Here is a 24,780-nt window from a genome sequence, read left to right on the forward strand (position 1 = left end):
TAAAAGTAATAGTCAGGTAATGTCAAGTAAATTAACAACCATCTTTCAGTGCAATTGCAGATTCAAGTCTTTTGGATTATATCTACCTGTTTTGCACATCTAGAGGCTGATATTTTTGTCCATTCTGTTCCTTCCTTTATGCCAATCTTCAATGAGCAGCAAATAAGCGGGATGCATGAGTAATAGTTATCATGCTGACAGATTCTGTGACCTGGGTCTCCTCCAGAGTTACCATGGGACTCTTGGCTGCTCCCATGGTTGACGCTCTATCTGCTTTCCATACAGCCCGGCTTCTCTGCTAGGACTCCACTACTTGTATGTTTCCTCTGAGTGCTTTATACTTTCAGGTGGGTGACTGTGTGACTTTCCTGTCAGTCTATAGTTCTTTAATAAGTTACTTATTTTCCTCATATGTTAAATCACACAATCTGAGGTTTTTGCCAGTGAAACACTATTGACTTTATGGTTGGATGAGAAAAGAAGAGCACACCCCAGTATTTTACAAGCTCTGTGAGCTCTGTGCTGTAACTACCTTAAACAAACATATTGATGACGATCATGTGATTTTTAATAGGAGGACAAACTTTGACTTTGCTTTTCCAGGAAATACTGCTCTGACCACATTGTCATACTCTAAAGAAAAGCGGCTAAGGCTGTACAATCCCATGACACAATCATCAATACTAATCCTCACTAGCACAGAACAACACCCTCATGATTGGCAGCACAAAGCACAATACAAATGTCACTGTGCAATCTGCCCTACAGGAACAGGTTGCCACTAGTTACTCTGTACAGGTGTGGCTGACTTTTTTTATGGATATAGACTGCCATAGAAACTGTGATATGTTCTAATTTCATTAGGGTGTTCCATTCATTTTGATGAAGATACAAGGGTCAATTTAGTTGTGCATGAAATTGCATAAACTGATTTTGCAAGGCTGCCTAAATATTTTGCATACCAACAAAACATACAATCTAAAACACCCAATTTCTATATAAAGAGGTTTTGCATCAGATTCAAATCTGATGTGATAGCACAATATAACAAGTGAAGGCTTTTAGTGAGGTTTTCACTAAAACTCATCCATCCTCAGCTTTATGTGTCTCCTAAATGTCTTTTTGTTGTAGTTTTTTTTTATTCATTCATGTTTTGACTTTGTTCTAAGCCAAATTGAAACACACAAACTCATTTTTGCTGTACCCACACATTCTCTTTACAGCTTAAATTGTAAACTGCCTTCTCTGTAAAGATTTCTAGGATATTGCTTTTAAGTAAATTGGACATAATTATTGTCATTTTGGATTTGATCAAACCGGCCAGTTTTAACATGTGTAACATTAAATACAGTTAATTTGTGATTTCTCATTTTTGTAGTATGTGTAAGGATTGTAGATTTTTGCATAGGTGTTACCCCAAACTTCCACACATGTAGTATAATACATGACAAGTGAGTTAGTATTAGATACATTTATACCTCACTGCCATCTTGTGGTTGTAATTGATATTGCAGCTGACTACATTTTAGCAGTGACGTGAGTTGCAGCTTTCACAAATCCGTCGCACTCTGTTTTCAAGGCGTTTCCTCGCCCAGTTCCTGTACTGTTCGTGGCACTGAAGCCTATCTCAGCAGTATTTGCACCACTGACAAGTCTCCAAAGGATCTTTAAGTATCTGTCCTCGGTGCTTCTAAGTCATTTAAACAACGTGTGTAAAATATCTGCAATGCTGGGTCATATAAAGAAGCTAAGGTCTGTAGTCATGCACCAATACAGTTTAAGCCTTGATCCAAACTCACGAGGTTTATTTGGATGCAAAAGCTGTTTTATGCAAGAAACAAAAGCTACATTGGAGAATGCATATTTACAAGAAAAATGCACATTAGAAATCACACAATGACATGGAGAGTGTAAACAGAAGTTTACTGTACATTAAAGTTGGATGTTCTGATGGGAGGCAACATAAAGGGGGATGTGACTCATGATAGTATTCTGCTTCCACAATAGGAAGATGTTTAAGTCAATGCTGATACATAAATCGTCAGCACAACTAAGACCAGATGAAATTATATATATATATATATTTTAAAAAAACTAAAAAATAAAAAAATACATTACAGTGACACACCTTCAATGATGTCATTAAAACATAAAAGTCACTGCATGATTTGTGGGTTTTGGAACATTGGACATGCTTTATTTCAGAACTTTTCACAATTTATTTAAACATCTCACATATACAAAATAGGTACAATAGACTTTGTGGTGTCATTGTTTGAGAGAGAGAGAGAAAGGCCGCCTGAAAACCATTTGGGATTGGAAGAAAAGTGTGCTGTCAATGTGAACTGGGGCAGTACAAAAGAAAAGCCTGAAAAAACTCTGAAGGACAAAAAAAAGTCAGAAAATAAAAAAAAAAAAAAACAGAAAACAGACATTAGACATAAGGGTTTAGGAACATTCCACCTGCTTAAAGTGGGGAGTATCAGCGGGATTGTTGTAAGACTCCTCACAGGTCAATACAAAGTAATACAGTAAAAAGTGGTTCGTTCCACAGCTGCATTTAGCACCATAGGTCTCTGCTTCAAGTAACTGAGCACCTTCCAAGCAGGACAAAGCTTGAAGCATTAGAAGTCTTAACATCTCGGTTGTGGACTCAGGTTTTTGTCAATACTATTTTCTTTGAGTACAGGCATGAGGTAGTTCAAACCTTTTTTGTTCTTGGAAATTGTGGTTTTAAACCTCTTCTTTGGAAGATATACAAAGACCACAAAAAGTGATGCATACTTTCAGCATTTTTATTACACTTCTTTTATTTTTTACAAAAAAAGATGCCATGATGTTCCACAACAAGGTGTTTTCCCGCGTCCCTTTGGGTTTGGCTGTATTAATTTGCATTGCACAAAATCTCCGTTCAGTCCGTTCGGTCCTCTCCGATAGTTGCCCATCTTAAGCAAGTGGATGTGCAGAGAGAAGTCAGCATTCAGTACAAAAAAAAAAAAAACAGAGAAGGGCAGAGATTTCTTTTTTTTTCGTTCTTTCTCTCTTTTTGGTGTTAATTTATCATGAGTCTATTTATTTGAAACAGACTGGGCCAATGTCCAAACCAAACTCCTGATCAGGTCCACCAATGTCCAAAGGTGCAATGTCGAGGATGGGGAGGCGAGTTGGTTTATTTGTTCTGTACTCAATCACTGTCTTGCTCCACTCACCAGTGTGTGTCTGCAAAAGGCGAAGGCGAAGGCAAAAAAAAAAAAAAAAAAAAGATTAGACATTGAAAAACGGTGGAGTTCAATCTCTACAAAGAGCCTAAAAAAAAGCAAAAACTGTACTTACAGTGCAGCCATCCTCCAGCACGGAGAAGGTGAAGCGGCTGTTGCCCTCGGCCCTGAGCTCCACATCGTTGGAGCCCTGGAGCACAACGGCCTTCTTCAGGTTGCCGCTCTCACCATCCATGTAGGCAATGCTGTTCTTGCAGTGGTAGGTGATGTTCTGGCTAGCCTGGTTGGAAAGCAGGCGCATGAAAGCCAGCTGCGTGGCCATGCTCTGTGGGCTGAGGGTCTCGTCGTTGTAGGTGAACTGCAGGGCAGAACCAAAAAGAAAAGTGAGGATTTCAAAGGGCGGCCAAATTCAGAGTAGGCATTCTTGTTTGACTGCGTCCCCTTCTCACCTCGGTGCCGCCGTTGATGGTCTCTCCGAACCACACGTGCTTCCTGTTTTCTGTGCTTCTGTACCAGTTCTTGCGTGCAATGCTCTCTGGGTGGGCATAGATGCAGGTCTCACGGGTGGTAAAGTCGCAGAAGACCTTGATGGCATCATTGATGCAGCCCTGGTTGGGGTCAATCCAGTAGAATCCTGAGGAGGAGAAGGCATGGGGTATGTTATGGGTTTGGAGGAAGATGGCAAGCTAATATAAATGTATCATACTAAACCGGGGCCTATAAGCTGCTTACCGCTGCTCCAGTCGGGGTGGCTGAGCTTGATGTCACGGCAGGTGCGGGCAGGGTTCTTTCTAGATCCCTCGGGGGTAAGCAGGTTGTCAATCTGGGTGTTGAGAGACTTGATGGTGGCATCGACTTCGTAGTCCTTGGCTCTGAGAGCTGGCTGATCAGCTCTGTATTCGTCGTATCCGGAGACGTCGTATCCGCCACCAGATGGGCCAGGAGGTCCAGGCAGACCAGGAGATCCAGGAGGGCCCTACAATGGATATGACAGTTGATCTGAATCACATAGAACACAAATCTGTCTGATATATAGGCTATGGAATGTCAAACTTACAACTGGTCCAACATATCCAGGAGGTCCACGGGAACCAGGAGGACCCATAGGACCATGTGTGCCGGCTCTACCATCTTTACCAGTGGGTCCATTGGGTCCAGCAGGTCCCTAAAGAAGAGATAATTGTTTAGAGTCATTTAAAATAATGTACAGCTAACAATTATAGCATGCATGGAACTTGTAGGCCCAGGGTCAAAGAAGTCTTTTAATAGGCAACCCATTTCTTTTTCTTTCTTGCAATGTTGTGTGAAAGAAATCTGCTAACGTGAAGAAATGCTGCATTTGATTTGTCAAGAAAGTCAGAGCTCAGTCCTGGGAATGCAGTCGATACCCAGGATACCCAGGAGATGAGCTCCTTCAAGTTGCAAGCCAGAAAATCCGCAGGATTTGCTGCTTGTTGTGATGCTAACCTCAAGTAGCAGTGTGAGCTAATAAAGTTTTTTTTTCTAAAGCACCATGATTGTAAATAGAGGTTGTGCTCCATTAACTTGGGGGTTCTTTGATACTTTCCCACTAAGAGTTTCAAAGAGATTATTGTTGCATTTCTGAATGGGAAGTTGAAAAATCCAACTTTAATTAAAATACACCACTACATTGGATAACTTTGAACTAAGTTTTGTGTAAGACAGTGGTTTCACACTTATGTTCACCTCAAGAACAAATCAAGAATAGGCTCTAATTCAGCATTAAACTCACTCTAGGTCCAGCATGTCCAAGGGCTCCAGCAGGACCGCTCTCACCAGGAGGTCCCTGCAGGAAAAGGAAAGTCCCAAATCATACACATTCTGTATGCCCTCCATCTCCCAAAATTTACACCAGAGTCAATAAAATGATACTCACAGAAGGTCCAGGCATTCCCTGGAGACCAGGATGTCCACGAAGACCCTTCATGCCTCTGTCTCCCTTGTCTCCAGCAACTCCCTTCTCACCACGGGGTCCGGCAGGTCCCTACAACACACATGTATCAGCCTTTATTTCCGTCATCACACAAGGTCATAGAAATGTGTTGTTGCTTTGTTTCATGGAACCAAATTGTGTGGCATATTTATTGTACTTACAGGGGCGCCTCTGGCTCCAGCGGGTCCAGAGGGTCCCGAAGGACCTGATGGGCCCTAGGGAAAACATCAGCAAATATGTGAATGAGACACGCTGATATGGTTAAAGTTAAGCAATTTGAACAGACAAAGAAGAACGATAATTACAGCCTCTCCACGGTTTCCAGGTCTGCCAGCAGCTCCAGTTGGTCCGGCAGGTCCGGGAGCACCAGCAAGTCCCAAGGCACCAGGAGATCCAGGCTCACCGCGGTCTCCCTAAGCGTGACAAACAAGGAGCTCAGAGCGTAGTGTGTTTTTCTCCTGCAAACAGTCATGTTTAAATGTACCCTCAAGACGTTACCTTGAATCCAGAAGCACCGGGACGACCAGGGGGTCCATCGTTACCAGGGCTACCCTGTTTCGGACAAAGAGTGGGTATAAAAACATTCATTAACAAACTTTGTGAAATATACATATGAGATGCTAAAGCAAGTGATGTTGTCCTTAATTCTTCTTGATTAGCTCCAGTTTCTCTGTGTATACAGTTATAGTGGCCTACACTACAATAATGAAACCCACTACTAATATAATTATTTCTGTTTTTCATGTTAGAAAAAGGAATTAAATCAGTATATCCAATATATTGATTCAGTATATAAAGAGACAAAACTTAATAATGCATTAGCATTATTTGAAGGATGATTTAAGTTTGTAATCTCCTTATTTTTTATTTATTTTTTTTCACCATAGGCAGATAGGGTTACAATCTGCATTTTGGACATAATTTATACTTGTTAAGTCATGGACTAATGAAGAAAAGTATTATCTAGGTCAACTTGTAACCCATTTCTTTCTATAGCTGTTTTGAGAATAAGTATGCCAATTCCATAAATGATTTCTTGACTTGAAATTTATTGAAACATTGAGTTTTATCCACTTTTCTTCATCTTATATCAGTAGCGGTAATACAACTGTCTCAAACCTTGAAGTAAACTTTTAAAAGCTGAAATTTGCCTTACAAAATTTCTGATTCAGAATATTCCTGCTGGTGTTTGACGCTAGGAAGAAACTGCAGCACATTTACACATTTTAAGCACAAACCGCAATAACAGTCATCAGAAATGTTATCTGTCATTAGCTTAGCTAGTCAAACGAGCTACATTAACATTTTTTTTTGTTTTGTTTTACAGATGACGCACATTTGGGAAGCAGGGCCCTAAATATTTTTTCTAAAACTCTGAAATCTTTTTAACAGCTTTCTATTTTTAAATAATGTAAGTCTTGTGCTTATTGATTGTATTTAGCCTTTTTTAAAATCATAGTTACACACAACTTCTCATTTGACAAAAAGCATGAGTCGTTCTGTTACTAGAAAACCATCAGAGGTAAGAAGTGTGTCACAGTTGTTGTTGCTAAAATGTGCTCATAATCTGGGTTATCTTGGAGAAGCAAAACGAGGTTTTAGCTGCCCACAAGACAGAAAAGCATACCGAGTATAAGGTAAAGCTAATAGCCTAGCAACATATCCAGGCTAACCATGCAGCTTTGTTGTTTGTTGTCAGGAATGGGAAAACATTTCACCTACTCCTTAAAGAGGTGAACAGGTCAGTCTATTGCTTCTACAAAATGGTGCTGTGTGGAACCTGGAAATTATAGGATGCTTCCTTTTACGAGTGACTTTCCATACTTTTTTTTCCCCCGGTTTGGTTTGGTTACAGTCACTCGACTTTCTGTTTAATTTATGCTAGTTTTATGCTTGTAAGATGAGTCTGCATTGGTTGAGAAATAAGTTGATAGTGTTTATATATACACACACACACACACATATATATATATATATATATATATATATATATATATATATATATATATATATATATAGCTGATTTTCAGAGTAAGTGTTACCTCGCGTCCAGCCTCTCCTTGAGGTCCGGTCATACCAGGCATGCCAATGTTACCAGGGGGACCACGGGCTCCAGATGGACCGGGAGGTCCAGATCTGCCAGGCTCTCCCTGTAATTATATAAAATAGAAAATAGGGTGAGACATGTTGAAGCAGATAGGATGTTAATTATCAGTTGAAGTACATTCCAGTTTATCACTGGAGCTGTTTAAAGATCTGTGATCCTTTGCTTGAACAGTTTGATAACATTTCTGTGCCACTGAGATATAACATGATTGATAAGATGGCTTTCTACTTTGTCGTTAGGCAGGGGGGGAGGGGTCTAGGTAGTAACTTGCACTTACCGAAGCACCAGGACCACCAGGTGTACCACGATCTCCTCTAGCACCAGGCAGACCAACGAATCCTGTAATTCCCAGAGGTCCAGTGGGTCCAGGAGCACCAGGAATTCCCTGACAATACGCACAAACACTCATGATTAATCACTATAATAATTTGAGGTGATGTGTAGGGACATTTCATTAAATTCTCAGTATTTTTATCATTCCCCCGCCATGTTTCTTTTATGTGATTTCATAGTACTTACAGCGGGACCAGACTCTCCGGAGGGTCCCTTCTCTCCGGGAGGACCGGGTGGTCCAACCATTCCCTGCTCACCAGAAGGACCAGCAGGACCAGGGTCGCCACGGAGACCACGAGGTCCGTCTTTGCCAGCGTTACCGGAGGGGCCAGGAGGTCCCACAATACCCTGAGAAAAAAGGAGAGAGGGTTACAATGTGTAATGTGTGGCTTATTTGTGTGTGTGTGTGTGTGTGTGTGTATGTGTTTGTTTTTATGGAAAATTGCTCAGTGAAAGTACTCACAGCAGGGCCGGGAGCACCAACTCTGCCAGCAGCACCAGGCAAACCGGTCAGACCCTGAGCAAAAACACACACAGAGATTAGAAACAGAGTCTTATAGGCATGCATGTGCTTTTTAATAAATAAAAAAAAACTGAACCAAACACAATTAATTAATACTTTAAGGTTTATGTGTACCTTTGAAAAAGAGTGTGACATTTATAAAAGCTAAGCATGTATTATATCTCTGAATTTAGCAGATAATGCTGCTGTATCCCAACTATTATTAGGAATAAGGAGGTATGCCACATAGTGGACTTGAAATGTGACGACAGAAAGCATGTGTGTGACAGGTGCATATAAAACATGTGTTACTGCAGTTGAGCTTTTAATCGAGTACTCACTGGAGGGCCAGTTTCTCCACGAGCGCCAGGAGGTCCAGCAGGGCCAGAGGGGCCCTAGATAACAAAAGAATAAAAAATAAAAATAAGAAAAATCTCTTCATCTTTTCAAATATCATCATATCCTATTACGCTGTTTGAACTGCAATCGTAACAAGAGTGAGAAAGCAAGACTGTGTATGTGCTTACAGCAGGTCCAGACTGTCCAGCAGGTCCAGCAGGGCCAGCGGATCCAGCCTCTCCCTTAGCTCCGGCGGGTCCACGCTCTCCTCTGGCTCCGGACTGACCATCGAGACCCTGTGGGAGAACCAAAGAAGAGCTAAGTAAACGTCTGGACAAGCTTTTGTGCTCGTTAAGCAAGTCTTCAGTATATGCGTTGATCCCAATCTCATTGTGATTTTAATCTATTAAAGAATCAGGCTTACAGGGGGTCCAGCAAATCCGGGGGCTCCAGCAGGTCCAACCTCTCCACGCTCACCCTGTAGGTAAGAGGAACTTGGTCAGAAAAGGCTCACTAACACCTTGTTTTATGGTATGTAAATAATAGGAAATCTATCTTACAGAGGGTCCACGAGGTCCAGCAGGGCCAGCAGGTCCGAAGGAACCAACTTCACCCTAAAAAAGACAAAAGACAGGATGATAATTACTCTAATGCTTAATCAATACAATATACAATATATGTCTCAAACTGAATGGCTTTTTATGTGGCCACAACGCCACATAAATAGGGCCTTCAAGATAACAGTTGTGTGCGAAAATATTATTTTAATAAATAAAATAAAAGCACTTTTTATCCATATTCTGCCAAATAACATTGACGTGAAACGATGTTCAGTGTTATTCATTTTAAGTATTTATCGAATGCAGATGCAGCTATTTATTAATATTTTCAAAGAATATTAATGGGTTTTATCAGTACATTCTCTCACAACTGGCCCTTCCAGAAATATTCCTGATCTTGATGTGGTCCAAAGTGAAAATGAGTATGACATTCCTGAATTATACAATCGTTTTATATGAATAAATACCAAACAGAAAATACATCCCATTTCTTCTGATTATGATACGTTATATAAATGCTACATGTGTATGTAAAATTATTCATGTTTTGTTAAAAATTAACAAAAGGGATTAAAATAATGACAGATATGGAAGAAAAAAACTATGAAAATTTTTTATAAAAAAAAAAAATCATATCCACGGTCTGTCATCTTTTGCTAGGTTATTAGCTGGATTGTTGCTGCAGTTTGTAAAATAGCCACCAGATGGCAGTAGTGAGCCTGTTGCTATAAATATAGCAATTTGGTACAGGTTTAATTTGGATACTACCGCAGAGAAAAGCAAAAGATTTGAAAACGAACGTACAGGTTTGTTCAGAATTCATATTTTTACACTTCTGTAATCCCAACTGCTTCTCCTGATAGTTTAGTGTTGCAAAGCTTTGGTTTAAGACGTCTATCTTGATGGTTGGCAGGTAAGTGTTGGCAGGAGTCATTCATAGCATGCATTTATTTTGCTCATATTTGTTTGTTTGGCAGGAATAGTCCTGCGCTGGTGTCATTTGCCAAGATTTGTCCAGTTATCCATTTCTCGCAACTAATACACCAACTGACCTTATCACCGTTGGCTCCAGTGGGTCCAGGAGGGCCAGGAGGTCCAGCAGGGCCCTGGTAGGAGATTAAAGGGGATAGTCAATAAGGGGTACAAGCTCCAGTATTTTGCTTTTAGGTGTATCTCAAAAGAACAGGAGAGTTTAACCTACACGAGCGCCATCTCTGCCAGAATTTCCATCAGGGCCTCTGTGTCCGGTCTCTCCCTGAAAATGAAAGCAGTAGTTAGACGGGCTATAACTTTCAAATAGAATATAGTAAAAAAAATGTGGATGTGGTAGATTTTTTTTCCTCTTAAATTTACCTTCTCTCCCTTGCCTCCTGGAGCACCGGCTACGCCACGCTCTCCAGGGATTCCAGCAGATCCTTGATGTCCGGCAGCCCCAGCAGCTCCAGCAGCTCCTGGCTCTCCCTAGCAGCAGAAAAGAAAAAAAAAACTCATTTGTTTGTTTCTCTTCCTTGCATTTAAAAAAAAAATCATAATAGGTTTTTGACATATTTTGCTTCCTTTGGATTACCTTGCCACCATCAGGTCCGGGGGCTCCAGCTGGTCCACGGGGTCCAATTGGTCCCTGAGCTCCAGCAGCTCCAGCAGAACCTGGGTTACCACGCTCTCCCTGCAGAGTATAGATGCTTATTTAAATCTCTGATCTCCTGGTTCTTGAACATGCGTGTGAAAGCAAAGTGACCTCACCTTGCCACCAGCTGGTCCAGCGGCTCCCTGCTCTCCTGGGATACCCTGGAGCACCACATCGTTTTGGTTAGGTTTGGTTAGACTGCACCGACATTTGTGTTTCATCCGCGAAACTTGTTTTCAGCTCATATACTTACTCTCTCTCCAGGCTTGCCAGCCTCACCGACAGATCCAGCAGGTCCAGGCAGACCCTACAAACACCAAGTGTTAACACAAGATCCAACAGTCACAAACAAGAAAATAGTACATTGATTTTAATTCATCTAAAAAAAAAATACAGAAATTGGTATAAAAGTGCTCTTTACTGTCAGATTATTACCTAAAACTCAAATCCTCAGAGTATTTCTCACTAAACAGACAAAAATGGTGATGTTGCCCTCAGTGTAAACAACATGAACTTGCTAAAGGTTAACTTGCTAAATCTGGATGGAAGCTATGTGCTACTAAAGCACATAGCTTTCTCAGCTAAACTAAGACCAGGACAGGCCATGAAGAAAGATGTCCATAAACATTCAATGCTAAGACGACATGTAGCCATCAGAAATGCCTTTATCTCCTTGTATCGCCTCCGTTTTGGTAACCAGAGGAGAGAAATGTTCAAACCTGGAAGCCAGGAGCTCCAGCTGGTCCCTGCTCTCCCTTCTCACCGGGACCGCCCTATATCAAGGAGAAGACATTCTTGAAAATGGATGCTAAAATCATATTTTGCATGGTTCATTTGCAAGAATAGATATAACAGTAAGCCTTGTATGCAGAGGCACTTACAGCAACTCCCATGGGGCCAGTGGCTCCGTTGTTGCCATCAGGTCCAGGGGGTCCCTGATGACAGAGACGGGAACTAAGCATACAGCAACACCGAACAACTGAAACAGAAATGTCTGCAAATGTTTATGCTTTCATAGCATTATATTTTCTGACATACTCTCAGTCCAGTGGGGCCACTGGGTCCCTTCTCTCCAGGTTTGCCAGGCTCTCCCTGAGGGAAAACAGGATTTATAGGTAAGATGGAGCTGAAACAAACGGGTACAATTTGAACTGCTCATTTATTTATTTATTTTTTCCAAGTCCTGCATAACGCCCACTCACAGAGGGACCTTTGGGTCCAGGGAAACCAATGTTTCCGGGCTGGCCTCTAGGTCCAGTTGGGCCAGGAGGTCCAGAACGGCCATCTTGTCCAGCAGGACCCTGAAAGACGAAGAAGCGTTACCTCAATCCATCAGAGAAACGGTCATGAGACCAGCAGCAACTCTCTAGAGAGAGAGTAAAACTAAGGTTTACTCACAGAAGGTCCCTCCTTTCCTGGGGGTCCAGAGCTTCCAGGGCTTCCTGGGAGACCCTTTAGAAAACAGACATGGAGAGGTTATGAAGAGCCCACAGTTTCAGGGGGACTGCAGAAGCGAATTAGCTTTTGCTGTAATCTGGTACAGCGCATCACTTAATGACATTCCTGTTTGAGTTGTACATCGTCCCTTTATAAACCAAGTTCATTGTCACTCTAAGATGGTCTATTCTTCCTCTACATGAAGAAATGACTCACTCTGAGACCAGCAGGGCCAGGCTCGCCAGCACGACCGGCATCTCCAGGGGGTCCACGAGGTCCAGCAGCACCAGTAGCACCACGGGCACCAGGCATACCCTGTTGTGGTCAGAAAGTGGTCGAAATTAGAAATATAGCAGCTCCCTGAGTGGACAGATGTTTGAGTGTCTTGGGCGTAATGCTCACAATTGGGCCAGTTCTTCCATCGGAACCAGGCAGACCACGGCTTCCGGGAGCACCCTGAGGGTGACATGCGGCTATTAGCAACTGAAGCTAGGTCAAAGGTCAAAGACTTCCACAACAGATTATGGGAGGACACTTACTCTAGCACCACGGCTGCCAGCAGGCCCATTAGCACCAATCTCACCAGTGGGTCCTCTCTTGCCCTCCTCACCTTGAGTTCCGGGAGGTCCCTGAGGGCCAGCGTTACCCTGAGGGAGGCAGCAGTGAGGTTTAGCGCCTTGAACAGATTTGCTTTTGCATGTTGAATAAATCATCCCTTAAACTTACAGGCTCTCCTTTGCCACCAGTGTCTCCCTTGACACCCTGAGGACCAGGATCACCCTAAAACACACAGAGAAACAGAAAAGCAATTCAACCAAAGAGCAATCATATATGTTATAGGTGTTTTCTTAACATTTACCAGTAAAAGCATCACGTGTGATTAGTGTGCATTGCTAAACAGTAGCATTATCTCTGCATTTGGACATGCAGAGCAATTGGCTTTCTTTTGTAAAGCTTCTGCAGTACAAGCACTGCTTCTACTCCATTATTATTGTAGCAATGCATATGTAAAGTGCTATAAATTTGTGCATTCTGTGCAATCTGTCACCTCATATTAATAAAAAAAAGTTAAGAGATAACATTTTAGAACTGGAGACCAGTCGAAATAAGAAGTCAGAATCAGCGAAGGCTGAGATGTGCGAGGCCGATCTATATGGATGTTATGAAGCAACAGTTGATCGAGTGGATTAATCTTTCCAGAGGGTTTATACTCACAGAAAGTCCTCTTGGTCCAGCAGCACCCTGAGGTCCCTGAGGTCCGGGTCCTCCTCTTGGTCCGGGGAAACCAGGAGCTCCAGCAACACCGGGGGTTCCCTTTACAGCATGAAGGGAGACAGGTCAGCATTGGCATTTGGTAAATCTTTCAGAACCAGAGTTCAACATAATGCCCTCTGTTGTTTTTTTTTATTTATTTATTTTTTTTACATCCAACTGATCATCAACAGGAATACAAAAATGGTTGAGTTTGTGTGTGTCAGGTGTTACAAAGAGAAATTATTTTTTCTAATGCATCCAACTTATTGAGTATACGTAGGCAGAAGCTGACAGGTATGCAACTAAAATTGGATATGGGGTGAAGTCCAGCTCATCAACTAAAGGAAGTACACACTTTTCTTTTAGGGACTGTATAGACTGTGTGTATTTGGCGTATAAATGTGTGGACCTACTGCAAAACGATTTACGTGTATGCAAATCACAGAATACGCCAAAAACTGATTCAGTAACAGAGTGTGTACTCACAGCAGCTCCCTTGGCTCCATTCAGACCATTAGCACCAGGGTTGCCCTATGGGAAAAGTAGAGAAAAATTAATTTCATTTAATTATTGATGTTTACATAGCCCCAAATTACAACTAATCTAACTTATCAAAAGGCAATTTACAAGCAATCTCAGTTAAAATACAGTTATAAGGAATGCGATCAATTTTAATTCTAGTACAATGTGGTCATACAGTCGGATTCAGTCCAATTACATTAAGTGCTATGAAAACCTAATTAGGACATGGAGATGATCTAAAAAGTCTAATAAATCTGTATGATGTCTTAATATTTTCAAATGAAATGTTTACAGAAGTGCCTGAATCCCCTAAAAGCACAATGACAACACAGAAACACTATTCCTCTCTCGGTTTTAAAATTATATTATATATTATTTCTATATATCAAGTGAATCATAAAAATCAGTTCACAGAAGTACATGTTAGAAAATGTGCATGTCAAAACAAGAAAAAAAACTAGAAGTTACCCCTTATTTTCAAAGAGAAACTACAAAACAAGCCTCTTTCCAGGGTTCAATAGTATAACATGGACTAAAAGTCATCTCCCAGACAAATAATAGTTTTAAAAATATGTCAGTTGACTATTTCTTTTCTTTATTTTTTACTTACAGGGGGACCAACTGGGCCAACAACACCATTGGGTCCGGGCTCTCCTCTGGATCCCTGAGGTCCAGATGGGCCAGTGCCTCCAGCACCTCCAATCTCTCCCTGTTAGTGACAACATTTGAATTATTTTTCATTTATTGGTGATAGAGAGAAGGCTGTGATTAAGAATTAAATGTTATTTGAAGAAGTGTGTGTTCAAAAATGTATATATTGCTGAAAATATACAACACTTGTGCTTTTCATTTGGAGATGTAGTGTGCAAAAAAAAGAAATACTACAAGGTACAGTTTTCAAATGTTTTTTGTGACAAGATTTTCGGCTATTTAACAGGAAGTGACAAGACATGTACCTTGGGTCCAGGACCGCCTGGGAAGCCTGGGGGGCCAGCAGCACCCAAAGGACCCTGGATAAAAGAGGAAGAAAAATTGTGGTGTGAGGAGTTCTCTGACATCATCAGTGTCTCTCGTTTGTTCCTTTGACTGGAAATAAAGAGGGTTTACTCACAGCCGGGCCAGAAGGTCCAACATTGCCATCAGAACCACGAGCACCAGCAGGACCAGCAGGGCCGGGGCGACCTCTCTCACCGGGCTGACCACGTTGTCCCTGAAGACGGACCATCCAACAGAGTTAGTCAAGACCACAGCCGATGGAAACACTTGCAGGAATATAAGATGAAGAATACTGAGTTTTATTATGAACTTACGGCCAGTCCAGGACTTCCAGGAGATCCAGAGGCACCAGACTCACCCTACGGAAGAGTTAGGAAAAAAAAATAAAATGAAATCCCCATTGTATATGTAATTATAGGCTAACATATGAAGTAGATCAGCACAAATAAAGAGACAGGCTTCCAATAAAAATAAAAAGATAAGCAGAAAGTGAGAAAGTGATCTGTGTGTTGAACGGTGCTGTACCTTGGCGCCAGCAGAGCCGGGTTCTCCCTTACGTCCATCAATACCAGTGTAACCCTACAACACAGAAGAGTAGAGATGATTAAAGCTGTTACTAAGAAGCCAACACTTAGGTCGACACTTAAGAAAATAAATCTAATATAGTAGCTGTTATTTTTTAAGGATCTGTTATAAAGAAGTTCTTGAAAATAAATGTGTATTTCTCTGTCCTAATGGTCAAAGTTCAAGTGAAGATTTAATTCAATTAATTTTAACAGGAGGCCTTCATTAGGTGTCATAATGAAAGGCACCACTATAAAAATTGGGGCATTTTCAAATTATCCAGGAATTTCTTTGGGTAAAAAGAGAAGGGTCAGATAATGACTAATGAGCCCCAATAAATTTCTATTCCAAGTTCAAGTTCCAGCAAACGGGCCGGGGGTGAAAAGGTTAAAGAAAGGTAAATCACTCACTCTGTGTCCCTTCATCCCTGGAAGTCCAGGAGTTCCTGGGAATCCACGAGCACCCTACAATTCCAAAGCAAAGAAGTTTAGAAAGCAATAAAAATGCTGAATCTCCATTTAAGTCACAACTCCGTGTCCCGGTAGGAACCACTCACCTGAGGGCCGGCGGCACCTCTGTCTCCGGGCTTGCCAGGTCTGCCATTGTTTCCCTACGTATCAATAGAAGAGAGAACTCACCATTAGCTGTTTAATGGTAAAAAAACCAAAAAAACTGCTCAAATTAGATCGAAACAAGTGGTGAAAAAAGGCCACAAACATACATCTTCTCCAGATTTGCCAGGTGGTCCAGGGGGTCCACGGGCTCCAACGGGGCCCTGGAAAACAGAAATCAAGTATTAAAATCTTAAAGGTTGCAATGGCAACTCGAGCTAGTAGGAAGATTTGAGGGAGTACACTCACATCGTTTCCAGGCTGTCCGGGTTCACCAGCGTGTCCAGTCTGTCCTTGAGGTCCCTGTTGAAAAACACATAAGTCGCTAAGAATTGATGTAAAAACATTTCTGCTTTGCCTCTCTGGGCTCTTTCAACGATGTATCTTTTTCATTTTCTTTTCGGATTATTAAAGTCTTTACGGATTTGAATAAAACCTGAATTTCAAGGTGAGTTTTGAACTATGCCCTTACCTGGGGTCCAGGCATTCCAGGGGGACCTCTGGGTCCCATCAGTCCCTGATAAGAAGGAATGTGAAATTATTCATCTCAAGTCACGCTGTGATGGATTTAATCTGAAAGCAACGCAGATAAATTGTGTTTATCTGCATTGCTTTTAGATATTGATACAAATCAATGTTTGGCGTTATTGATTTGAGACAAAATAGGACGTATTGAGGTAGGGGTAGGAAACTTACTGGGGGTCCGGGTCCAGGATCGGGGGCTTTGGCACCATCATATTGAGCAGCAAAGTTCTGTTGAGCAGGTAAAAAGCAGAACAATGATTAATTCAATTTAATTCATGAGTAAACCATACGATGCTACTGCCACGGTGAACATTAGCCTCACCAGGGTCACAGTTATTTCAGTCTTTACATAAAAGACAATCTAATTTTATAAAGAAATTCTCTGACGAAATAAATATACTAGTTTTTACCTAAAATATTACTGACTAAAACAGTTTGTTAGCTTTTGTACAACGTTCCAGTTGCCCACCAGTGACCTAATTTGGCAGCATGCATGTGTTGTCTTAGAAAAGTTCAAAAGGGCAAAGGTAAGGAGTCAATGACTAAGATCATACATGCGTCTGTTATGCAACTCAAATGAAGACATGATTTTGTGTGACATCAACAACGTTTCTTGAGACTATTTTTAAAGATGCATGAATGTTTCTCGGAAAACTGCGTATTTCTTGAGTGTAAAAGGGAGACGTACTCCTCCGAGTCCAGGGGGGCCAGGAGGGCCAGGGGGGCCAGGGAGTCCGGGTTTGCCATCTTTTCCATTAGGGCCAGGAAAACCCTGGAGAAAAGAAGATAATCCAAATGATGACGTGTTACGGATTTAACAAACAAAGCATGTTAGCAATCGGACAAAACTATTACAAAATCACATGCTGCAAATTTGTTGTAAAAACCCCCATAAATGCTTGTCATTGTGAAATGTTTTTCAGTGACTGTAACATAGCAAAAACACTAAATCTTTGTCCTGTAAACCTTTATGTTAAAATTCCCATCAAGGGCAACAATAATCATATACATGGTAAACAAAGGGGAGTGGCAAACTGGGGCTAATAGGTCAGACAGCACCAAGAAACTTCACCAACCACGCTTCGTAAAGAACACACTCGTCAAATAATTATATGAGTTCACGTGGCAGATCAAAGGAAGCAGAGTTTTAATTCAGCTTACCCTGTCACCTCGAGGTCCTTTGTCTCCTCTGGGACCCTGCAGCGCAGAAATCACTTGGTTAGACCACAACACAGATTAGACGGCTTTAACATTCAAGTATCCTATCAGGAATCAAGTAGAAGACTTAGGCCTCATTGCATGAGTGAGAGCTATGTTGTCAAAACACTGAACATGCACTGAACAACTTGATTCATTGGTTGGGGGTAGACACAAGCTAAAGGCCATCTTAAATGATCTTACTGGAAACTGCAAATCTCTATTCCAGTCAACCTTGTGCTTTGTGGATCTGACATTCCAAGTATTAGGCCAATAGATCCATCCTATGCTATGAAGTTACCTAAACACTATCTTGTATATAATGGGAATAAATACATGTACTGATATTTCAGCATGCTTTGGTCTTACTTTGTGGGAATCTGTGATTGTTATCAGGCATCGAAAGACAAACACCCGAATACTGCTTTCCATAACGTCAGAATGGAAAGCAGGCCTCAACAGTGTAATGAATATATAAGTGTTCAACATAGTGCACAACAAAGTTGAGCTCAATCATTTCTTGAGAATAAAGAAATAAGTCACAAGGGTTCCCTTAAAGCAAGTAATATTCTGAAGTGATACCAAAACCACTCAGTGTACACCTTAAGATGCCACTGCTGCTAAAGCTCCAACTGTCAAACGTCAGGCTAGGCAATCTCCATCAAAGCAGAGTGATTCAGACAGAAATTGCCTTTTCTTTCCTATCTCCAACTCACAGGCCTGAGATCAGACCTTGGTCATTGCATCTATCTAAAATGAGAGGCAAATACAGACTCCAAACTGACTCAAAGTCAGCTAGTTGTGAAAACCTCCCTTTGGCCCCCTCTCTGCTGTCCTCAGAAAGGATCCTTTGTGCCAGGCTCTCGTGGGTGCCTCAGCACCACGGTTTTAGCTTTCACTGACATGATCTAGAGCCAATAGGACCCCTTACCTAACGATGGACAGGAAGACAGAGGAAATGCTGAGAGAAACCGCTCAGCTCAGTCTAAAAGAAATCCTCTTGCCGTGACTCAGATAGCTCAGACTGGTCAGCAGTGGCTGACAGCGGCTTTTTCCTGACGTGTTTCAAGGGATTCGGGAGACATGACAAGGTGGACTAGATGAGGTAAAGCTGTGTTTTAGATATGCTGTTATGATGGGTAGCATGCATGCATACTAACCGCTGTGGCATCGTAGAGATGATGATGCAGGCGAGGAGGGAGGAAATGGAGAGGGCAGGGGGAGAAAAGGGAATACTCTGTTAGAAAATGTCAAAATGTACAGAGCAAACAATCTAGACGTATTCAACCGTATTGTAATTAGATAATACATTATCTATTAAAAAAAAAAAAAACATGATGTATTGACTGAAGATATTAAAATAAAGACAGACTGGGTATATTTTGTGCCTTGTGCTTTCAGTGTAGCCTGAACGTAGGATTGGTTTTCCTTCACTCATACCTTCCTTGACATTTAAAGAAAAAAAAACGTATACAGTAAAACAAGTAAGTCTCCTCTCGTGCGGCCTAACATGTCTCAGCTCAGACAAAACTAGGAGCTGCAGGCTCAACAAACTCAGTGATTCACTGTAACCACTCTGAAGCGTTTTAACCGTGTAATGGACGTGAATCTCTGGGAACCTGCAGCATTCCAGATATTAAAGCTGCAAATCGCTAACAGGTCCAAACTAGCAGGGTATGCCTTTGGGACTAGAATATTTTTCTTGTCTGCCACTGAAAACAAGGCGAAATGTAGGTAATTTCCTATGACATCTGTAACTTCCAGTATACTGCAATGTGCTTTGATTCTGTTGCTGAGCTCCTTGAAATAAGACAAAGATGATATTTAGTTTGTCTTGATGTCTTCTCTTGTTTATTCTCTGAAACAGGTGAACACTGGTTCCTCCCTGGATGGCTTTGGGATCAGGCGAATGACTGGGATTGCTGGGACCTCCCTGTGAACTCTGGCATGTCATGTCCAAATTGATCCAGCAGGTGGCATACTAGAGCGTTAATGTGAGACTGCTCGCCTCATATGCCTTTAAGCCTTATAACGCAAAAGTCACACCTCAAACTAAAGTTAAGTGCATTGTTTGAGGTCTTTTCTTTGAAATTCTCAAATTATTTGGGGGGTTATTTTCAGCCTAAAACGCAGGAATTTTAAAGAGAGAAACAACTTTTCTTTTTTTAATTAAAGATTCAATTAAAAAATATATATTAATTTAGGACTATATCAATCTATGCTATTTCTTACTAGGCAAATTGTAGCTTGTTGACTGAATTTTTAAAAAAAGTCTAAATTCGTGCCAAATAGGTGCTTGCCTCCATGGCCACCAGGGGGAGACATTACAACGTGAAAGGCAAAGCTGCGTTTCTTGGCCGTGTGGATGGAACAATGTGTCCAACGCCCCACATAAGCTTTCCATCCAATTTTTCTAAAGGATAGTGCCAATGTTAATTCAACATGCATTAAACGATGGGGGGGGAGACTTGTTATGAAGATCTCACCCCACATAAATATGTTTCCTTACTTATCCCTTAAAAAAGAGAGACAAAAACAAAACAAACAAAAAAACTAATCACATAATAATCGTATCCTTTGATAAAGTGAAGAATCCTCTGCATGAGCTCAGTCCGGTTGAGTTCAGGTTGACCATCATCATGTAGGTCCCAAACAAAAGCCAAGCGAAAACATCCTCAAGAAGTAGGGACCCAGAAGGGGGGGAAAAAGTATAGATCCATCACAGAGAAAGAGTAGACAATCAAAACTTACATTGGCATGATGTTAGATATAATGTTACTGCAAGCAGCAACAGAATCCGAGTATCCACAAAGCTGAGCATGTCTAAACAGACATGCAGACTCCTTGTGCCGCAGAGCCCCTGTCTTTAAACCACCTTTAAGCAGGCATACAGTTGTGGTGACACGAATAACTCCAAACTTAGCAGAAGCCTGCTGCCGTGATGCTAGAATAATAAAGATCTATCAGGCCTATTTATACGGCAGGAGGGTCCCTGGTCTGCGTGTCAAAAGTCGGCCCTTCAGCCAATGGGAGAGGAGAAACCCAATCTGACTCCCATCCCTCTGCAGCTTGGAGGCAGTCATGTGGTCCGGCATCTCCCTGCCTTTTTTTCCCCTCTCCACCAAGAAACAGTTTGGCAGAGGCTTTGGCGATGATGACGAGTGCAACGTTTTAATTAGATCCATTCTTTTTGAGGACGTGGACAGCGTCGAGGTTTATAAGGCAGATGAAGGCCTAACTCGAGTCTTTCTTGTTACATACAGCTCGTCGGTGCAGATCAGGTCAGCGCGCAGGGCCATGGGCGTCTGGCCCTGCGCGCTGATACCTTTGTGCGTAAAATGCGCACGAGAAGACGAGCGTCAGTGGGGATATTTTACCACCGGGAAGATCTGAGTCCACCTCTACTCGGATTTTTTATTTTTATTTTTTTGCAATTTATGTTGATATTCTACGTTAAATAATTTTGGACCGGACGTTTGCGTCAAAGCTTTGGCGCGCGGATTTGGCGAATCTCTCATTTTTCGCGTTGATTTGGTTGAAATGAAAGCTTTACTTCTCCCACACGTTAACACATTATGCAGAACTCATCCACTAAACATTTATTTTAAAATAAAGTCCCTATGTACAAAGCTTTAACTTTTACTGAGTCAGAACCACAGCAGCGTTCTTTCTGGGAAATCTCCGCCGGAGGAATGCAATGTTTCACACACAATACTAGGAAAACCTTCAGACTGTGAAAAAGGCAGGTGTGAGAGAAGATCTAACTTTCCTCCTCCCTTTGCTCTCTCTCTCTCTCTTTGTGCAGCTCTTACTTGCCCACATGACCAGACATGTCATCCGTTCCACCACGACTCCAACAGTATTCAGCCAGGGCCACATCCAGCATTTTATCTCATAAGACACAACTCATTCCATCCCATAGACCAATGCTTATTCATATAGTGATGAGAATAAAGACCCATTTCCTCAGATGATACATGATTTGGGTGCTCTTTTTGTACTGTGGTGCTGTTTATGCAGCCCAAAATATAGAAATGGCTCTTGATTATGGTCTTTTTTTTTTTTTTTTTGCATCCCCTCCTCCTCCTTACAGAGAGCCTTTTGCTGACTGAAACTTGCCTGCAACTTTTGCACCCACGGAAAGTCATTGAGGGGCACCACTCTACAGGATTTCCACCTAAATCTTACACCTGAGTCAATCCTGAGAGATACGACAGAGTGAAGAAAAGGAGAGGAGGAGCGAGTGAGATGAAATGTGATTTAAAGATGGCAGCGCTCCCACTCGCTGCAGAGCTACTCTGAAGCCCTGAAGTGGGTGGAAGAGACCAGACAGGCAGCGCAAGGAATTAAAGATGGCTGAAAAGCTCCACATCATCAGCTTTAAGAGCTCCTTACTGTGTGATTACAGTCGAAAAACGCTGCTACACTGTAGCTTTCAAATAATCGCAGGAGACCATTTGCTCTTAAAACCGTTTTAAGTAGTAATGCGTAAAAATGTGTGGATATGGACACGGGTTTGATTTAGTCGAGTTTTGAGATGCAACCTTCCACCAGAAATGGCAAACTTTTCAATCTTAAGATGTTCGGCTCTTCTCCACTGTTGTCTTTCACAGTGCTGTAAGCTGAGCCTGCATGCAGATCCCTAAGGATTCACTGTTTAAACTCCATCCTCACTTTGATCTCTCTGTGTGTCCCCCAGTTCAGCTTCACTACAACTTAAAATCAGTAAGTTTTCTCTAGGACAACATCAATTGTGCACGTGCAGTTTCATCCCTGGTAAAAAAAAAAAAAAAAAATGTCTGATGTTATCTTGTCAGCCTATTTCTTTGGGAAGATACACTAATCTGTAGAAATGTGAAAATGAGCCACATTTCTACAGATAAATGATGATAGAATAAATGTTCCCAATGTTTTCTGCATAAGTATTAATATTTGATTTCCACATTGACAAGAAGGTTCACGTAAATCCCTGATAATTATCACATCACTACTACAAACGTTTGTGTTTTATTAGTAATAGAGTCATACAAAGTAAACCATTATTGGTTTTCAAAAATGCTTTGCTATTAATGATCTGAAAACTGTATCCATTTGTATTCACTCGCCTAGTCAAACCTCTATAAACTGCCTTCCATGGCTGTTATAATTGGAGACAAACCATTCTTTGCAAATAGCTCAACACCAGTTGAATTGAAGAGACTTTAACATCATTTTGTAGTCAACGAAGTCACCTGGAATTAAGTTACTTTGATATAAACACATCCATTTTAAAAGTGGCCGAATGTTTCAGAGTCGTCGACTTAGTGGAAGGTGAACCTCTGTACCTTGTTTGCAGTTTCAGTCCTTTTCCTCCAGGATTGCCCCGTACTTTGCTCAGTCCTTCAACTGACCAACCTCCCTGTCCAGAAGAAAAACAAAACTCCCACAGCATGATTCAGCCACCACCTTGTTTCACGGTGGCAATGCTTCTAATAATTTAACGTCCATTTGCTTTCCGCCATTCATGACATTTTACATTTAGATCAGAAAGTCAGGAAGAGGTCAAGAAATGTATTTAAGTCTGATTGGACCAGAGTTCTTTCTTGGTCATGTTGACGCTTTTTGTTCACCAACAAAAAGCCTCCTCAGATTATCTTTAATTATACTGAGCTTAAAACACACAGATGGACTCTAATTACTAATTTGATGTCTTTAGAAGGTTGTATTTGGTGAATGTTGGTTATGAGAGGGGGCGGAGTCAAATTTGAACCCCTTTGCTCAGTTTAATAATTAATATTAAATAAATTTTTCACAGGAGTCTGAAAGAGCACGACCTGTTATCCTTCTTCCACTGGGTTCCCAAACTCATGTTTTGGTTTAGAACTGAAGCAGGAAGAGAAAGACTGGACAAAAGCAACGAAAAACAATATGTAGAGAGCGAAAGATAATTTTAAAGAAATGCACAGTGTTTACATTGTGAGATAAAAAGCTCTCATACAGAGGTAGGCCCTAATTAAACAGGGCATTGCATGTGCACATAGTGGCAGACATGCAGGGGCGGATGAGGTTTTTAAATTACAGCCTGTGTTCCAAACGCTTCTTTCAATTCAGGCTGCTCCATGAAAGCCTTAAGTCGACTTTCTATATAGGAAAGAAAATGCAACACCGTTTTAGAAAGTGACTTCGATAAAAGGAAACTTGAATTTATTCTGGTATTTATTGTTAAAATAAGCCATTTTTCACATTCTTTCACGAGTTTGTATTGAAGCCCCGTCTACCAAAGTGGAATTTAAAATAACATCGACTCTTTACCAAATAAAAATAATGTGGATAGAAAAGAGAAGAAAACATAAAAGGTTGAGACAATCTTTGAGAGACAGAATTCGGGCTTGTTGTAAGGAAACAAATTATTTAAAAATTTTATGATATGTTTTTTTTAATTATTCTATAGTTCTGTCTTCTCACCTAAAAAAGTAAACTATTATAAATATTTGAGGCTGCTGTCTCTGCAAATTACCGTTACTGCATTATCTTTCAGGCAGTCACCTGGCTGCCCTAGATTGGGGTCCTTCACAGCATGGAACGTGACAAGATAGTGATGAAGAATGAGAATTATCGTTAAATCTCCAGACTTGGTTTATGCCTGATGATCTCAATGGCATCTTAAATATTGTTCCGGTGTTTTAAGATTAAATTATAGAAAACTAACGTGGCCCAGGTGAATATTTTAATTTGAGTTATTTTTCTGGCTAAAACAGGCAAAAGCAGGGGTCGGGATTTCCGTCTATCTGACTGTAGCATTCTAATGTTACGAAGATGCAAAATATATCTTTCTACTTCCGATGAAGGAGCTGAAAAATTTGAAATTTTCTTAAGCGTGTTAATATTATCTTTCAGCGACTAGGACGTAACCGTACCGAATCTACAGATGATATTTATTTAGGAAATTTGTCGTACTGTACATGTTTTTTTTTTTTAAACATCATTAGTAGTCAAACTGATTCTGTTGGAAATGTAACTTTTCATTTTTGATCTTATTCATGTTGTGGAGTGAC

At 41.1% G+C, this 24,780-nt stretch overlaps 1 protein-coding gene across 1 annotated transcript; it reads right to left on the minus strand.

Moving 5' to 3' along the window:
* Positions 1-2,167: 2,167 nt before the first annotated feature.
* On the minus strand, positions 2,168-20,696 carry col1a2 (collagen, type I, alpha 2). Its single transcript, XM_088010180.1, has 50 exons — positions 20,498-20,696; positions 19,748-19,749; positions 17,711-17,746; positions 17,238-17,321; positions 16,721-16,777; positions 16,497-16,541; positions 16,274-16,327; positions 16,135-16,188; positions 15,970-16,023; positions 15,824-15,877; positions 15,375-15,428; positions 15,164-15,208; positions 14,965-15,063; positions 14,810-14,863; positions 14,464-14,562; positions 13,818-13,862; positions 13,293-13,391; positions 12,804-12,857; positions 12,617-12,724; positions 12,480-12,533; positions 12,294-12,392; positions 12,039-12,092; positions 11,843-11,941; positions 11,679-11,732; positions 11,522-11,575; positions 11,360-11,413; positions 10,894-10,947; positions 10,757-10,801; positions 10,581-10,679; positions 10,367-10,474; positions 10,215-10,268; positions 10,066-10,119; positions 9,014-9,067; positions 8,878-8,931; positions 8,642-8,749; positions 8,456-8,509; positions 8,076-8,129; positions 7,799-7,960; positions 7,557-7,664; positions 7,215-7,322; positions 5,671-5,724; positions 5,478-5,585; positions 5,334-5,387; positions 5,116-5,223; positions 4,972-5,025; positions 4,276-4,383; positions 3,951-4,194; positions 3,668-3,852; positions 3,334-3,576; positions 2,168-3,219 (listed from the first exon to the last, which is right to left on the minus strand). Exons 1-50 carry the CDS (start codon positions 20,565-20,567, stop codon positions 3,073-3,075), a joined length of 4,056 nt encoding a protein of 1,351 aa, XP_087866306.1. The 5' UTR covers positions 20,568-20,696; the 3' UTR covers positions 2,168-3,072.
* Between the last annotated feature and the right edge of the window lie 4,084 nt (positions 20,697-24,780).

The sequence above is a fragment of the Poecilia mexicana genome, unplaced genomic scaffold, assembly GCF_051168715.1.
Source record: "Poecilia mexicana isolate PSO_F unplaced genomic scaffold, ASM5116871v1 scaffold_11, whole genome shotgun sequence".
NCBI classification, from domain to species: Eukaryota; Metazoa; Chordata; class Actinopteri; order Cyprinodontiformes; family Poeciliidae; genus Poecilia; species Poecilia mexicana.